General features: G+C 35.3%; 1 protein-coding gene across 1 annotated transcript in view; it reads right to left on the minus strand.

Annotated features, from left to right (window-relative positions):
- Nucleotides 1-19,357, minus strand: part of SIPA1L2 (signal-induced proliferation-associated 1 like 2) — a gene marked incomplete at its 3' end in the record, with an annotated part of 80,888 nt that overhangs the window by 50,515 nt on the left and 11,016 nt on the right. Inside the window, exons 4-7 of the mRNA XM_010147631.1 lie at nt 14,847-15,021; nt 10,168-10,271; nt 3,521-3,678; nt 1,420-1,996 (exon numbers count right to left, since the gene is read on the minus strand). Coding sequence (XP_010145933.1) covers nt 1,420-1,996; nt 3,521-3,678; nt 10,168-10,271; nt 14,847-15,021 — 1,014 coding nt within the window. The remainder of the gene's footprint in view (nt 1-1,419; nt 1,997-3,520; nt 3,679-10,167; nt 10,272-14,846; nt 15,022-19,357) is intronic.

Consider the following 19,357-nt stretch of genomic DNA (forward strand, 5'->3'; position numbering starts at 1 on the left):
ATGAGGTAAGAAACAGGGATGAAAGAAGTATGAAAACAAGTAATGACAGCTAATTCTTTTAAGCAATGTGAAAGCTGGATAGGTGACAGTGAGAGAAGGCGGCCAGAGCTCATACTTGAAGGTAATATTCAGATTAACTTGGCAGTAACTGATGTTAAATTTTTGAGGCTTAAAGCCTATTTGTCATTATTTAACACAAAATCTGACCATGAAAAAGAGGAAGTATTAAAGTAAATATAGATAACCATTTCATTTCGTGTTTTTAATTACTGAATTTAAAAATCTGTTCTCAGCAATCAGGATATTTCCATGTTTTGTAAAATCGATGTAGTGAAAAGCAGCGAAAGAAACTTGTCACTGACGACAGCAGAAGTTTTAACTAGAGCTTTGAATCTCGTTTTCCATCTATGTTAAGCAGTTTACATTGTTCATTTAGCAATACTAAATAGAAGTGAACTACATGTACACTATTTTTCAGAAGGTAAATATCTGTCTAAGGAAAATGAAACTGAAGACCTCAATGAAAAAGGTAATATAACAGTGAGAAAAAAGAGTTTAAAGACATTAATATATTGAAAATTAATTATAGTTTGGAAGAAAAAAAAATATTTAGAGCATGATATTGAGTATCTGACTGCAGAACTAGAGAGGCCCTAAAAAAGAATCAGCTGCAATCCATCTGTTCCAGTGTGAAAATGGTAAGCATAATGATTTCTTTTCAGTACTGGACTTTCTAATACGAACAAAACTAAGACCATCTACATGACTTAAATTAAGATCAAAGGGTGAAGTGTAACCACATGAAGTAGATGCATCAGCATTTGTATCCTGGAGTTCCTTTCAGTTCATTTGTATTGACTGAAATAGTTACAGGACAGTTGTGCTAACTGGGTCCATCAAGCATCTGAAAAATGTTATCCAGTCAACTGCAAAAACTGGCATTAACTCATCTAGTTTTCTTTACTTCCTGCAGTTGCTCAGTACAGAGGAACAAATCAGCAGAACCACTTATACAAATAATTCTGCTAATATTCACATGGGTTGTTGTAACAAGTCAAAGTGAGTATAATTTACATATTAAAATGTTGTATATTTTTTAATTAATGTGTATTTCTACCTACAAAGATGTGATTGGAGAACAGGCTACAGCAAGACAAGACAAAAGCTCAGCTTTTCAATCTTGATTTCAACACTGAAAGCACCCATGGTCTCGGGCAAGTCTATGAGATTATTGGTATGTAATTCCTCATTCCTGGAAATGGGTTGATTACACTTCTCTCAGATGCTGTTGTGAGGATTATTGTTTGTAATGCTTTCTGAAGACTGAAAACACTCTAAAAATAATAATCTCAAAAGGAGATGTACACAAGTAACTCTTCATAAAAAATTCCAGAATTCCAGCTTAGAAACTGTACTTACTTCAAGCCTTTGAACGATTTCTCTGATGTCTTCAGTACAATTATCTGCCGCAGACAGAAGAATACATTCTCCTCTTTCATAAAATATTTTGATGCTCATTAATCCAGATGTCCATCCAATAACATCTCTGCAGGAGCAGTTAAACACAACATTTTTTGATTCCTTTTCAATCAACATAATAAACTCATTGGAGATTCCAAGGAGACATTCAATGTCAGCAGACTGGCCAAAATCTCGTGCAATCACGTTCCACATAATGGCTCCAATACTGAAGAGATGGGCATCCTTCCTTGGTTTCACTTTTTCCTTTTTTTTTGCCCCCAAAGTAATAAAGCTGAACTTTGCTGAAGTATCCACTGTAGCTGTGGTAACAAAATTTTCTGCCAGATCTTTCAAGTATTCTTGACGTGTCCTTGTGGCCATGGCTCGAAATTTTTCCGACTTATGTGCCGCATTTTCAGCATTAATAACTTTGGCTAAAAGGAAGTCCCTAAAGACTGCTGATTTGGGGAAAGTTACTCCTTTGGGAATGGGTGGACCAAATGGTGGCACATCTTTCGATCGTGAAACACCAACACTGGAAACAGAAAGAAAGAAATGCAGTGATTAATTCCTAACAAAAGATCAGATGATAAGCAGAACTGTGATCTGTGCTGTCCACTTACACAGTTGGGTTTAGCTCTGACATGTCAATTTTTCGTTTTCTTTCATGTGTCTGAATGTCTGATTACGTTGCCTGTTTAAAATGTTTTGGTTTTCTTTTTTTTTTCTTTTTTCTTTTAAATATACAAAACACTATATGCATGTGTCTAACACAAATAACATCAAGGATGACTTCTTAGGGTGTCACTTTCTCCTTTCTTTAATGGAATAAATATAAAAATGCTTTGTGAGACATAAGTAAGAGAAGAATTTTTAAACATTATTTTTCTATGTAAGTATCATTTTCAGCTATTGCTCAGTGGCATGATCTTAAAACTAAGAGATATATAAGTAGAAACAGAATTAATTTTAATCCTTAAACATTTTGCTACAATTAAGTGTGAAGAAAAATATCAGTGTCAAATGCGTCTATAATGGGAGCATTCTCCAACTGTTAAAGTTGCCTACTCCATATTCAAAAAAATATCAAAATACCTGCAACTCTTGATATGGACAGTTCACAGCAAGATGTGAAAAATAGGAATACTTTCTCATTGATACAATTATACTTAAAATTGATAGCTACATAATGTATTTCAACTGAAAAAGGATTTCAAAATACTGTGCAAACTACATATAACTACTACTCGCTTGACTGAAATGCAGTCACATTTGGGATGAAAGACACCATTCAGTAATAAGAAAAATGTAACTTATGAAATGTCATGTACTGTTAAACACAAAAGAGCTACCGAAACAAAAATTAAAAGATAGCTTAAGTTCCACAAGACAGCTAAAAGAGAGTAATATGACCCAAGCTCATGATGTATTTTAATGTCATTCTAAACAATGAATAAATAACATATATACATGCTAAATCTGTACCATTATGCTTCAAGTCCTTATTATTTGCACAATTCCCAATTAGTTCAGAACTATGCTTCAACCCCAGTTACCTTGCTAGAATCCATGATTCAAGTAACTCAAATGTGGGAGTTCAGCTCATCTGAAATTTGAGATATTTTCACACTCTCCAAAAGTCCTCATTCATGTACTTAAAGCCCATGACTCATCTGCTGTCATATTGTTGTACTGAGGGATTTATTATACAGGATAATAGCCTTCTAAAAGTCTTTATTTTAAATCACTTACTTTGTAAAAGGAAATGTGCAATACAAATTCCAAATTAATTGCTATTGCTATGTGTGCAAATTTTATTTTCATTAACTTATTACACTGTGCCCATAAATGGAAATATGCAGAACTCTGGTCATTTAAGTCCACAAACTCTGCCCCTAACTCTAAATGTGTGCAAGGAAGACAATGAGGTTTCAAACTCACAAAAAATGTATACAATTTTAAACTTCCTGCTACATGATATCTCTAGGAAATACAAAACTGTTAGAAGAGGCAGTTCCATTGTAGCATTAATAACAAATAGTTGTAAGGCTTTACTCACCTATAGCACACATTTTCAGTGCAAGGATTATGCACTTTGACTATGACAAATACATGTTGAAAGTGGGAACGAATATTTTTTGGAGTAAAAGGAAGTGCTCCTGGCTCTTGGAAGACAATGGTAACTATGTCATTTCCTATATGCCTTTTCCTTAGTAGCTAGATAAGAAACATGCATTGAGAAATTAGTTATAAAAAAACAAATCACGATTTCTTCATTTTAGCAAAAAAACCCAAACAACCCTAAAACAAAAATAAATGAAGCTTAATTTTTCAGAAATAACTGTAATTAATCATATCCTGGGTAGCTACAGATAAAGGATACCAGACTGAACTGCAAAAGATAGGGAAATGAAATTGCACTAAGGTCACGAAAACACATTGGTGAGTTCTCTTGCATCCCCACACTAGTTCTGCATAATTTATGCTCATTTCTCTTTTATCCCACAGAAAAGTTCTTAGTGTATTACTTTAGTAATAAAAAAGTTACATCTTTACATTCCTCACTGTCCAGAGAGCTGTACATCAGCTCCCTCTTTACAGAGTAATATTTGCTTCTCTATGAAAAATATAATACTGCTATTCTTTTTCAATAAACCTTCCTTTTCTGTGTTGAATTTTTATTCAACATTGTCTTTAATATCATGTTCTTAATTTTTTTTAAGATAATCATGAACACTCATCACAAATTTTAACAACTACATACTTGAACAGAGGTGAGACACAGAATACTTATGGAATAACAATAGCTATTAGAAAATCTGTAATTACTAACTTATTCTTGTAATTAGTAGCTTTTATAATCAAAATTAAGTATTAAGTAATTGTTACAGGCTAAAATTTCATAAAAACTACAAAATATGTTCAGCAATAATGGACCACTTCTCCCAAACTCTCCTCCCACCCCCTCCACTCCCCCGCCAAAAAAATCACCACAGTAAAATGATAGTCACTTTCCTCACAATGCATATTGTGCCTCTCACTTTTTCCTTAAGCACCTTTCATTATAAAACATTCATGTCTATTACTGTATGGAACAAACTAGCCGAGCATGTGCTAGACTTTAAATATCCACCCAAAGCCTGCCAAAGATCCTGGCATTGTCAAGTAATAGCATACAGACACTTAAAGCTCTACTAAAAAGGATACAAGAATAAATGTGAACACTTTATGACGGAACAAGTAAAAAATTCTCTGCTGAGCTGATTTTACATAACGTAATCGTCCTAAGAAATAATTATTTGCTTGTGTTTTCTCAGTTCCATTAAAAGTTCATATTTCAGCTACCATCAAAAAAGCAAAGCTGCACATGCTAAAGTCTAAGACCCATAAGTATGTTTCATTACATCTCCTAAAATAACACAAAGGATGGTATTCTAGACATGCTGAGAAGGGTCAAAGCCACAACTTTAAAATATAGATATACTGAGCGCTTTAAACATACTCAAAATCCCAAATGCAGATTAAAGAAATAAGACTTCTGATGAAACTTTAAAACAGATGTAAGAACAGAAAATAATATTTGGTGTAAGTCATGTGACTTAGTCAAATTTTCAGTTTTTTAAGACTAAAACTAAAATAACTAGCCATTTGAGAAATTTAAGACATACAAACTGTTGCACACGAATTACAGCAAAAGTGCACTGCATGGAACTGATCACAGAACCAAGTGTGTCAGGTATACTTTAATGTGCTGAGGTGGTGAACCAGACATTTAGATCATAGTAGTGAAGCTCAAGTTGACGCTTAGAGGTGGTTATTTACTCACAGGTTGGAATTTACACTGCAGTTAAATTTGTGAGAAACCTTTCAATTATGAGGTACAAGGTGACTCATTTCTGCCGTTATGTAACTAACCATCCAATTACTCTATCCTGCCATAGTAGTTCATACCTATGCCTATAGGTTTCCACAGAGCAAAATGACAAAAATCAGAAAGCAACATCTAGTTTAAACTTATATTTATTTCTCAATACAATCACTGTTTTCAAGAATATTTTCTGCCTTTGTAGACCTCTTTAGGAGGTTTTGCTTGCCATCAGAGGTTGCTTAAGCAAGAATAGCAGTCACTTAATAAAAGGTTGGTTTTAGCAGGTTTTGAAATTTTACCAGCAAAACCAGTATTTTCAAAATATGGCAGTTCCCATACCCTATCCCTAAACTGTATTTCAAGAGCTTAAACCTTTAACAGGAGGCACAAAACTAGGAAATAAGAAGTCAGGTCATCATTTTAAAGAACCGTACCAAGCTGGCAGAGATCATAGTGACTTCTTCAACATATTTTAAAATACCATCTGTGGAACACATATAAATAACTGTCACGCGTAAGTGGCCAGTGAACTTCAACACAATGCAAAGGCAAAAGCACAGTCGTGGCTGTGTGCAGAGTACCATAATGCAAAGAACTTGGAAGGGGACAGAAGCAAACTGGGGTGATCAAGAAGATGGAAAGAAGTGCTCTGGATAGGATAAAGGAATAGGAAAAGAACAAAGCACTGAATGGAGAAGGAGGGAACACATATTTCCCTGGGAAATAGGAGATAAAGACAGCATTCTGAAAATGAAAAAGGAATTGAAGGAAACTGGAACTGAGCAAAAAGATTTATAAGGAAACCTTTTCTAGTTTCCATCCTGTAACCTAAATTTTTCTCCCAGTTGTTACCTCGCAGTTTGTTTTTTCGGTTGGTGTTTGGTTTTTGTGTTGTTTTGGTTTTTCTTGGTGGGTTTTGTTTGTTTGTTTTTTGTTTTTCAGGTTCTCAGTTTCCCCTTCTTCTCTCATTTTGATGTCTGTTCAAGTTTGGGGGTTGTCGTATTATTAATTGTTTTTTTTAATCTGCCTTTTTAACATACTCTAAAGAAACTCATGCCAGTGAAGAGCACAATAGGAACTCTCAATATGGTGCACAGATTATAGAGGGTTACTTACAGTAAGGAGACATCAAACACTGACATCATTCTAGTATCAGTCTAAATTGGCATGGTAGGATCGAAAGTGAACCCAGTCAAATAAAACAGGCAGCCAAAAGGAAGTCAGTGAAGTTTTATGTAAGAATACATCACATGCAAAGGGGAGCCCAGTATGGAAAATATGTTAGAAAAGCAGAATCCATTAGATTAAAATTATTTATAGCAAATAACAGTGAATATGTTATTTTTTATATTTTAACTAAAAGTTTCAGACATGCATCTCTAAAGAATTGTATTATCTTAAAATTTGGCATCTTTAAGGTTATGCCCAGGCATAAAAATCTATCCACTTCTGTGGAATTTTATTGTCTAGTCAAACTGCAAAATTCTTGTTGAAGTAGCACTGAAATATATTTTTTATCCAATTAGATTATGAAATGTTAGAGTAAGAAAATCTTCAAACTTATTTTAGTTTATTTCTAAAATAAGTGGTTTCAAAAGTTTTACTTTCAGTGTCTTCTTAGCCAGTACCTAAACCAGAAACAAAAGTTATTTAATCAGATCTGGTTAAACCGAGTTTGATATAACCACGTCTTATTATCCCAACAATTTTAAAAGTAGCTTAAACTCAGCAAGTTTATTTCATTATTGTATATCTGTTTCTTTTTTAAGTTTTCATTAAACCAGGTGAAGACTGCTTATTTGAACTGATTTGGATTAATCAGGTCTGACCACGTGTACACAAGCAAATGTGTGAACGGGAAACTTGCAAGGGAATGATTTGGAAAGGGACGTCACAAAGGTAAAGTTTAAAGGGGAAAGCCTTGAACTATGATTTGAAGAAAAGGCCAGTAAAGAAGAAGAAACTGGCCACACCAGGGCTGGTAGTCTTTTCTGTCCTAGGAAAGAAGCAGCTGACGTGAAAGTTCCCAGCCTATGTTGCAGCCAAAGTGAAAATTACCTTGCTCTTTGGATCTCCTGCTGGCTCTAAAACTAGAGGGGTGTCCTGATCAGGGACCAAGCAGGGCGTAGTTATGTCCTGGAAGAAGCAACAAACAATTCTGGTGTGGCCTGGTTTTGGCTCACAGTTATTTGGAAAATAAGCAATGCTCAGTGCTTGCTCATTGGAGGTCATAGTCCTAGATGGTGAAGAGTGACTCAATGCCTTGCCCAGTCATGACCGAGCAAGGGACATAGGGAAAGGATGCAACAACCTCATTGCCAGTACATACACAATATGCTAGCAAAAAATAACTATTGAATGGTGGTCTTCATTGCTAACATAACCTAGAAGGAAAATGACCATGGTCCCTAACTTTCCCTTCTCTTGGGTACGTAGAGTTAGCAAACCAAACAACATTCATATTTTACAGCACCTGTAAGTCTGACTTGAGCAGAACTGATGCAACTGCATCTGTGCTCTTCAGCATCTAAAAATGTCTCAAGGAAAAAAATCTAATGGAATTTTATCCTAGCTTGTGAGAAATAACTCTATTGATACATTTCTCACTTCACTTCAGTATTGTAGAACTAAACAGTAATAGAAGAAAATTAAACAGTGATTATAGATCCCTTTTTCACATTAAGGCTGGCTAAATTCTGGTCATTTGGGTGTGCTTGTCACATTTCATTAAGACAGTGTCCATGCTGTGCAGATATTGCTAGATCCCAGCAGCTATAAAAAAAAAATAATGTGGTGGTCTTCATAGGTGTACTGCTTGAACTTGGAAAACTGCCACATTATTTTGAACCCAAGAAAGCCATGAACATCAACACGGTGCTTCTATTACATATGGAACCTGTTAAAGTGACAGTGATGAGAGCTTACTAAAACACTGTGGAAAGGAGTGCTTCTTGCTGAGGAAAACCATGGAGTTAAAACTGGAGGTTTATGATATACACAAGAATCAGTGCCTGACTATGAAGAAGGACACGAGGAAATAATGAGAATGAAAGGAAGGCACAGGAAGAAGCAAAAGGACAGTGATAGGGGGTGACCGAGCAACACAGCACTGAAGCTGACAAACAGAAAACTTATGAAAAGTAGTGGACCATGGCAAGAAGATATCCTGTTCTCACAAAAAAGGGAAAGACATGAAAAACAACAGAAGTAATAAACTCCAAGTAAGGCCATATTTACTGTCAGTGCCTGTTATTATCTATGAAAAATGTTAGGATTCTTTTCTTTCTAAGGCAAGCTCATTCAGTGTATTATATCTTCTTAACAGGGTACAGTTTTTCCCATTTACATGTGCTTTGCAGTTAAAGATTGTTCTGCCTGTAATCAGTCACAAGAACTAATGCGTTACTACATTAATCCTGTATTGTAATAACGTGTAGATAAAAGTTTATAGAAGTGGAGCAATCTCAAATCAGTGTTGATGATCTGATACACCTTGATTACTAACTATTGGCACAGTTGAGTGCATGATATAGCTGAACATTCTGTCTTCTGAAAGCCACACATTTTAGGGTGAGTCATCTAAGCATTCGTTTTATTTATATGGTGAAGAGTTTGTCTTTTGATTCCTAATTCAGTTTCCTTAAATCACATCTAAAACCTAAGCGTAAGAGTAAAATTTGTCTTAACTCTTCACTTGAAACAGTTCTTCAAACAGTTCAGAATATTATGCACTGACTATTTAAAATATAGAAATACATTATAAACTTTTTTTCCATTTTGGTTTTCATTTATCCTCTCTCAAGAATTTTAATAAGTTTCTTTTATCTTTTTCTTGCGACCTTGACACATCTTTTTCTTCCCAGAGGGTCTATTGATAGGGTAGACATGAAAGATATAATTCACATATGGTTTAACAGTCAATAACCATCCTTTATATGCCATCAAAAAGAAAGTCAGACAGCATCTTTATTTCATGACAACCCTCCAAAATGAGAGAAAACTTTATATCTTGCATGGTAATGAGAGAATATTCTAAAACTAAGTAAATAAATCCAACACTTACTTCTGCAGACCTAGAAAAATGCAAAGTAGCAGCACAGGAAGTTACAAACTATCACCAGTCTGACCTATGAACAATCCTACTGCCTTTTTTTTTTTTTAAAGTGTTAATGTTGATATATTATACTAAATGTGCTTGTACTTTTTAATTCAGTTGCAAGTAATATCTGAGACAGGCCAGACAGAGTAACCTTACTGGTGCACTGCACATTTTGGATGCTGTGCTGGTTTTTAGCCATCCTTAATGCTTTGAAGATATTCTGAGTTATTACATAAGCAAAAGGAATTATCCAGGAATAAAATAAATACACTGCAGTTTTCTGTCTTCACAAGCAGACACCTTGAAGGATACAGTTAAGAATTTATTCCTAAACTGACACACTAATAACATTTCAAGATCTGCAATACAAGGAGACTAAGTGGAATATTTTTCACAATTTTATTGCACGCATACTTTATCCATAAGATATTTTCAACCTTCATTCCATTCAGTGTTTAAAACATAAAGAAGATGTACATTCAGTCCAAACAAAACAATTCATTCACCACAGGCAACATTACTTTTTAATAATATCATGAAATGGGGGAGATAGGATTTTTATAATATATAATTCAGGAACTTACCCTACGATATTTCTAATGCCTTTTAATATTTCAGAAAAAAATACAATTGAATCATACTTCATATAAACCATTTTTATTTTGAATCAGTATTACTTTAAAAAACCCTCAAACATTTATAATGCAAAATTGCAATTAAAACAGAAAAAAACCCATACCTGTTGCCTGTTACTGGGCATGTACGGAAGCATTGTTGATACATGAAACATTAACTCATAATCTTTATAGGTAGTATAGAGGGAATGAGTTCCTGTTGAGTCAGCTGAAAATTTAATCACAACAAGGTTAGTAAAATAGAAAATTCATACAACTTTTTATGACACCACTCTTTGTATGCTATGATTTAAATCCATTTATGAAATTTAAAACTTTTTTCAATAAAACAAAACCAGTTTGCAAGATCTCCTCTTTCGTTTTGTGTTATGACATAGAAGGCTCCTGCAAGAAACTGCCCTAAGAGTTTGCTGCCTGAGGCCTAAATGGTCTAATTTTGAATATATTGGCATTTCATTTAAAAAAACCACCTAAACACTGAGCTACCTGAATATAGTTTTATGTAATACATATTTTCATTATTTAACGCATTAATAAGGCCAATGGACTAATCCAATATTTTATCAAAAATAAACTGACAATGCTACTTCAAAACTAACATTAACACACATTAATCAGACATTTTAAAACCAGAAAATATGTACATAATACATTGTAGTACAGTGTCAAATAATTTTATTGGAATTTTCAGTTCTTTTCAGGCCCACTGTGATTGAATTTACATAATAGTTACTACTACAAATATTACTCTGCTGACATTTTCAGTGAAAATTATATCTGGGCTGACATTTTTGCACCTCATTCCTCTCTGAATATTAGTTTTATTTCACAAAGTTTGAGAAAAATTGGCTAAACTGTTTTTTCTTCAGTTATGAAGTATCTTTGCATTTACGCAGAAAAGCCCCTTTTACCAAAATGGAAACAGCACTATTTCTCCATAGATATAAATTTGCAACGTGTCCTCAATTTCTTTCACCTTTATTTCTCTCTTTACAGGTACAAGGAAATTAAATGCAAAGATAATCTAATTCATCCATAATATAACCCAAAATTAAAGTCTGAACATTGCAAATAAGAACATTAATGTTCCAATATTTTAATTCCTCATTTCTAGTAGATTGGTACATTTTGAAACATACTAAAAAATTATAGTGTTGAATTGGTAAAGTTTCCTCTAATTTTCTTATTTCTTGATCTTGGGATTTAGAATTGCAGGCCATTAAAAAAGCACAAAAGTAGGGCAGAAAAGAGTTTGTAGTTAACGTATTCCGCATTTCTTCACATTTGCACTGGGTCTGGCTTAGATGGAGTTAGCTTTATTCATAGCAGCCCACGTGGCTCTACACGTGATCAGACTAATGCTGATAACACACCAGTGATTTAGCTATTGCTGAATAGTGCGTGCACAGCATCAGGGCCTTCTGTTTCTCCCACTGTCCCCCACTCCACCCAAGTGAGAGTGCTAGGGGTAGGCAAGTGTCCGGGAAAGGACGCAGCCCAGACAGATGACTCTTACTGGGCAAAGACATATTCCATACCATATAACACCATGCTCTGCAGTAAAACCGGAGTGGGGGGTGTTGGTACCACTGGAGTGGTATCTGCTGCTCTGGCACTGGCTGGCCGTCAGTCTGCGGATGGGAGGTGGCAAGTGATTGCCTTTTCATCACATGGTTTTGCAGGGTTTTGTTGGTTTGTAAACTGTTATGGTGGTGGATTGTTGGGATTTTTTTGTTGTGTTTTGGGGTTTTTTTTGGGAGGAGGGGGTTAGGGGGTAGAGGCAGGGGCGTGTGGGGTGTTCTATTCCTATTTTTTTTTTTCCCTTCATTTACTGAACTTTCTTCATCTCAATTCACAAGTTTTTCTTGCTTTTGCCTTTCTGATTTTCTCCATCCTGTTGGGGGGTGGCTGGGGGTGAGGGGGTGAGCAAGTGAGCACAAGAGGGTCTACGTACCAGAAATTTCTACATTCTATATTCCACAAGATATAGACCAATTAAAGTATAAAATATACAGACCAAGATAAAACATAGTTTTTTTAAAAGAAATTCACAGGTAGCGAAACATTTGAGAATAGAACTTAATAATGTGAACTCTACAAAAACTAGCAAGCAATATTACTGAAACATTACGCCTACCAAAACGTAGCTTTACAGATGAAATTACTACACTATTCTGAACCTGCAGGCAGTCAGATCAATGTATCATCCAATTACAAATACAACATGCAGTAATACTTGTGCCATTACATTAAAAATAAGTATAACAAAAAAGATTATTAACTCAGTATTTTACATTTTATATAAAACTGAAGGCTATATCTTTGTGAACTCTTGATTTCATTGTTTGTTGCAAACTACGAGAACATATTATGACAAGCCAATATTGTTAATGGCACACAGCATTAGTAAAACATTGAAATTATGTTACTAATTATACACACACAATGCCAATCAGCAACATACATTCATAATGAAGCACAGCAAATAGAAAGTGAACTGTTTGATAGATCATCTTATATTTTCATATGTAAAAATCACTAGGTGATATTCAGTCATGCTCTGGTTGGTAGAAAAAAGCAAAACCAAAACACCCCTTACTCCTTTGGAATATTTCATCCCTATTTATCAATTCATTCCAGAAGTCTGACATCCACAGCATGTTAATAAATATTTCTACACATTAATTTCAAAAATGAGTTATTATTCTGTACTGAAATAGGATGCAATAGTCTCTATCAAGCCTGAACTATTAAAGTGAAGCAAGCATGGATTTAAGCAAATATGTAATAATGTTAATAAAAATAAATGTGGTGCTTATGCAGGTTGACAGGGCTACAAATTTGCAGTTTTCACACCTTCTAAGTCATAAATTAGAATCTGCCATAGGATCCAGCTCACTTTTTTCACCATTTCCCACCACTACTAGAGATGGAGAATGTGAAAGATTTCTTGAATTGCAAAACCAGTCTCCAGTGAAAAAGCATGAGATTTCATCACCAGCTTCGTATATCCCATTTCCCACTGGAGATTGGCCTCTGAACAGTTTATCTGCTCTGGGTACCAACCACTAGGTACATGCACTAGACATTTCTGAAAATTTCCAATACAAATTATTAAATCTCTGCCCTAATGCTGTACAGGAGATGACAGTCCATCAGGGCACTCCCAGTTTGAAAACAGAAATCCTTTTATGACTGACACTGATCAGTGTTCAAATGTACCATTTAAAAAAATACAAAAATCCAGATGTATTCCAGTTAAATGAAAACTGAGGCTGACATAGCAAACACATGCAAGAGATTCGTAAGAACCTGGCTACATCAGGTGGATAAGTGGTATGAGGAACAGAGGAGCAAATAAGAGGACTTATCAACTCCTAGATCTCTGGCTGCCTGAAAGGTGAAATATCCCTTGCAAGAAAAGATGATCTTCCCTTAATTTCCTTTAAGTACATTTTCCTAAGCTTCCTTCTTGGCAGCTTATTTCTAACAGTTCAAGGAATTTTCCCATTTAATTAAAAGATTAGGTAGAATACACACAGAGGTAGCAAGATTGAATAGTTTAAAAAGATATATCTTGCTAACAAAAATATTCTTTTTCTGTTATACATAGGCCATATACAGTACTTAAATTCCTCATATAAGGATACAAATCAAATCATAGAAACATAGAATGGCTTGGGTTGGAAAGGACCTTTCAAGGTCATCTAGTCCAACTCCATTGCTATGAGCGAGGACACCTTCCGCTAGATCACACTGCTGTCCAACTTGACCTTGAATGTGTCCAGGGTTGGGGCATCTACAACTTCTCTGGGCAAACTGTTCTAGTGTTTCACCAGCCTCATAGTAAAAAAATTCTTCCTGATACCTAATCTTTATACCTATAAAAATAGTATGGTATTATAATGTAGATAGATCACAGCTCATAGTGATCAGTTGTCAAAATCCTGTTAAAACCACATAAAACTAGGAATGAGTTAATTTAAGGGCAGTGAAAAGCAGTAAGTGTGTTAACATAACACTGACTTTTTTAACAGCAATACTTCAGTTCATATTTTTGCTGCAAAACCAAACAAATTTCTAGAATTAAATCATATTATTGCTATTAGGGAAACTGAAAGACCTGGGGAAACAGCAGTAATAACACAATGGTAAGGTACATGAACGTTTATAGAATCATAGAATGGTTAGGGTTGGAAGGGACCTTAAAGATCATCTAGTTCCAACCCCCCTGCCATGGGCAGGGACACCTTGCACTAGACCAGGTTTCTCAAAGCCACATCCAGCCTATTGTCAAATAACAGCATGCTTACTGTGCATGTCTGGGAAACTAGAAAATAGAGAAAACTTGATTGCTCCTCATATATAAACATCAATATGTATGTTGATTAAAAAGAAGCACAAAAGTTTAGTTGAAATAAGGAAAATGGTCCCTTCTCATGACTCCATATTTGAAATGGATATATATTCTTTTGCCTTTTTAAGGATAATATGGCAAAGTGTAGCTGGGAAATTCTGAAATACATAAAGAATATCACTCACATAGTGTCATTTTAACTAAGTGTAAACAAATGAAATAAGTTCCTTTGATTATCAATTCTACTGGTGCCACAGAAAAAGTAAATAACCTTTCAGACAAGGTGTGATAAATGCTCATATGCTTCCTCTTCCTCATTTACCATATAATCTTACTAATTGAAACGCAAAGTCAAGAGCATGAGAAGACAGAACAGAATCAAACGGATAATTATGGTTTCTACCATAGGTCAGAAACATAACTTACTTTTATTATCTAGCTGAGCCCTGTATTTACTAAATCCTTTTAGCCGTACTCTCTGGCCCAGGAGATCAAGGAACTCTTCAAAAGCTGGTCCTGCCATCTCATTGTTATACATTTCTTCCTCTGTGCTTTGGCCTGCTTTGCAGTAAAGGATACCAATCTTATGTTGAAAACTCAGCTGAAATTGAAAAAAAAGAAAGAAAAAAATTACTGAAGAAAAGGAAAGCCAATACTAGAACAAATACTAACAATTAAAATATTAACACTGTTACAATCCCTGGAACAAGTTATCTCAAAGTGGAAAAGAAAGTGTTCTTATTTGGGAAATTAAGTCACCACAGAAAGAAAAAAAAAAACCAAACCAAACCAACCAACACACAGAAAACAAAATAAAGCCCCAACAACTGTTGAAAGAAAACTATATTGTCACTATCCAAATACAGATAAAAGCAGTACACATTTGAATTAGTTTTTTTACAAAAGCACACTCTAATGCATGTTATAGTATGGGAAATTTAACTGGCAATTTTTGTATAACTGTCTTCTTTTTAGATTCAAAACAAGGTGACCTTATTATCCCTTATTTGTACCCTTTAAAGTTCAGTGCAGTTGAGTTAAAATAGGCCCACAGAACAGTAATTTCTGTTTTCTGTAATGTTTTGACCTCCCCATAAAATCGGCCACTATTAAAAATTATTCTCCATTTTCAAAAGTATACTTCAAGCTAAAAATTTGAATGTAGTTTATTAGTCTTAATTCTAGAACATTAAAAAGATAAATCACTTCTTAAAAAACGCTGAAAAATTATTAAAAGTTACATATAAAAAGCGATGATGGCTTCTTGAGCAGAGTATTGTCTTGTTTCCTTAGCTTTTATGCATACTTAAGATGACAAACAGGAAACCTCCACGTGAATGGTCTGGTCCTATTATTCTTAATTGACAACTTTTAGAGCTTCACAAAATGACAGAGAACAGCAGTCACACCAGATTCCTTTAAGACATTTCTCTACATTCACAACTCAAATCAACTCTCCAGCTGTAGACTTCTCTTAACTGAACTTCAGGATTGGAGTCTCAAATGTGTATGTTAGGCAAAGGCCGTATACGTCCCTTTTAGAGCAAAAGATGACAAGAGCAATCCGCTTCACCTTAGTCATATGTGATACAAGGTCTGTCATGTTGAGAATACTGTAAAACTGAAATCCATAGACACGCTATTGCACCAATGTTTTTACATCATACATAATATGCTAGACTTCGGACAATCCTTAAGCTCCCCTCTTCAATAAACGTGGTGTTTCTCCATTGTAAGTTGAGAGTTGTACAAGGCAGTTGCCAACAGTCAAATTAAAAAAAACACCCAACCACCCCAACCCCCCAAAAAACCCAAACACACAAAAACACCACTACGCAAATAAATCCTCATTAGCAAGAAATAAAAACTTTTACTATGCTTTTACTAGCCTAGTCTTCTGTGTTTTCACGAAGCTTTAAGCTAGTATTCTTTGTCTCCCATGCAATTCAAGAATTTAATCTGACAGTATTCTTGGTTTAACTGTTTACCTTCACCCACAACCAGTACACAAAAAATCCCCAAGATGTCCAAGTTAATGAAGACTTTGGAAGGCCACAGACTAAATCATTGACACCAAGAATCTCATCCCCAAATAGTGAATGGGAAATGTCAGACTATTAAAGTCAATAGCAAACCACTTCATAGCATCAATTGGACCCAGTTCTTTTCTTGCTATGTAGTTAGGCCTACTGGTGGGACAATTTCTTCTTATTTTAAGTAATACAGCAATTTTAACTCAAGATTCCAGCGGATCTATATTCACAGCAATGCACACTACAGAATTTGGTCTACTGGTGTAGAAAACCTGTGGCACAGCAAGAATAAGAATAATGTATGATGGCAGCCCTCCTGCCTCTCTGGTGAGCCCCAATTCATCCTCTCCTTTTACTCCACACTGGCTCACCCCTAGGTAAAGGGGTTACCATGCTGGCAGGAGGCCACTGATCAGGGAGCAGTTAGAATAAATGAACAAGCTTAGTAAGGGCAGGAATGAGGAATGATGCTGCAATAAGGTTTTGCACGGCATGCTATCCATCCAGACTGCTTCCTTGTTCAATCCTCATTTTTAAACACGGTCTGAAGGGAGTCTGGTATTTAACAAAAGGTCCCAGCTTGCACACTGGTGACTGTTTTATTCAGTGGAAAGCTAGTATGAACATTACATGGGGGAAACTGGAAGAAAGCTGGTCATATAAACATCAGATTACCAGAAGCACTGCTGCTACTTGACACTTGTTAGCAGAGATTTAAAATGATTGTGAGCACAGTGCCCCCTCTATCCCAGCTCTGTGTCAAATAGTTTAGCTTAGGACACAGGGAATTAAGTTAATTTCCTTGACTTCGCACTAGAATTGAGGAGTGGAGAAGTTAAATGCTAACTGTGCCACCAACAATACAGGCAACAACTAACAGTAAAGAAGCACCTGGACAAGATATTCAGTCTAGAAACACAGAGTGACATTCCTTCATTCTTTCTGAGGACACCAGTCATTCCTGAATTTTTCATGAATATCAATATAATTCTAAATGGGAGTGAAGTATACCACTATATTCCAAAACAACCAGCCATCTCATGGTTTAAACATTGTCCTAGGAGACCCTGAACATGAAGATCCAAAAAACCCTAGCCCAAGGAAAGAATTAATCCTGGATTTTCACTTCACGGGCAAGTATTGTAAAACTAGGCGATTGCATACAAATTTGATTCTACCAACACCACAATTCTTAAACAAGGCAGCAGATGCAAGTTCATTTGCAGTAATGTGAACCTCTTACCCGTGTGCTAGGAGCACTCATGACTAAGAAATTAGAAGACTTAAGCAAAGTAACTCTCACGCCAAGATCACGAGGACTATGCAGGAGCAGAAATAGAGGGACTGTAGAACGTCAATACTTAAGAAAGAAGTAACTAAATGAGCTTTGGCGGGACCTCTTTTGTGGATCCTTTAACTGGCATGAAGAACTATCAGAATATTTAAAACTGATTGTTTGCCAGTTTTGAAATGGTACTGCATGCTTTTTCAAGTCTTTTTAAGTAAATAATTGCAGGCATGGTACTGAATTAATGATATCTAAATTAGAAATTCTACATTTAATCTAACACTAAAAAAAAATAATGTGACATCAGAAAATAACTTCTGAACCCAGTTAGCCACTTGAGTATATGACACGTATTAAAGGTGTATAGCAGCACTTCTTGATTCAAAAATGACCATGTTCTAGTCAGAATCACTCACTACTGAATCTTGGCAACTTCTTGTACAGTATAGATTCTTTGTCACGTAACAACAACATGTTAACTTTCACCATGTGAAGATTTTAGAGTTTTTCTGGCAAGGAGCCTCAAGAGGTTAGACATTCAACAGCCACTAAATACCACTGCAGTCAAAGCACCTAATTCCTCTGCGCTTTTAGTAACCTTCAGCCTTTGGCTTACAGAGAAGCACATGCTCCCTAAGGGATGTGAGGTGAACCAAAAAACATATATATCAAACAATCATTAGCAGAAATTGGGAGGGTGATCTGAGGGGGGATTAGAAAGAGGAAAATAAAATAAAATAAAATCTTGTCCAGGTTATAGATAAATAGTTGACTTTTCTTGTAAATTTACAGCCAAATCTGATGCTGATCATCATATGCCAGAATAGACAGGGAAAATGCAGATTCTTTATTTACATATTCCAATTAGGTCAACCATTCAACTTGCATCTACTTTCTACTACATTCTAGAGACAAAGTTTTTGCCAGACACTTCCTCCATAATCCATACTAGACTTCACTGAAAACTATCAAACAGGTAGAAAATTAAATGAAAACACTGAAACAGTCTTCAGTCTCCTGAGGAACTATTCAAACATTTAATACACCATTACCAGAATAATATTAGTTTTGCACAACAGTATTAATCCTCTAGATCATGATTCATATTTTTAAATTCATGACACTTCAGCCATTCACCACCTTCTGTTGCCAAGCATAACTCTTTATATTTGCTTGATTAATAAACTGAAAGCATCAAGTACATAAGAGGATTAAAAGCATAAATGGATCTCATGCCCATTCTATGCACAGCTTTCTGTCTATGTTCAAGTAATTATCCCAAAATAAGCAGCACATAGGATGCATTAATATTACATTTTGCCTGGTGACATCCCATTTCACAAGAGGATTGAATCTTCAGAACTGATCATCCAAAATAAAAAGAGGTGCTATGTACCGCTGTTTCTCAACAGTAGGAGTCGATGATTATTTTGGTCAGTGCAATGGATAATCTCCATTTCCTATTTTTGTGAAATAACTTATAGCGGGTTTGGGAAACATTCAGGTCAGGTTAAAGCAGTAACTCTACACTGCCTAGCGCATACTGCCCTACTGAGCAGTGAATATTATTTATTAGATTAACCTAAACTCACTCTGGAGGTCAAACAGGAAAGAGT

This window comes from Eurypyga helias, unplaced genomic scaffold (assembly GCF_000690775.1).
Source record: "Eurypyga helias isolate BGI_N326 unplaced genomic scaffold, ASM69077v1 scaffold11992, whole genome shotgun sequence".
Lineage (NCBI taxonomy): Eukaryota > Metazoa > Chordata > Aves > Eurypygiformes > Eurypygidae > Eurypyga > Eurypyga helias.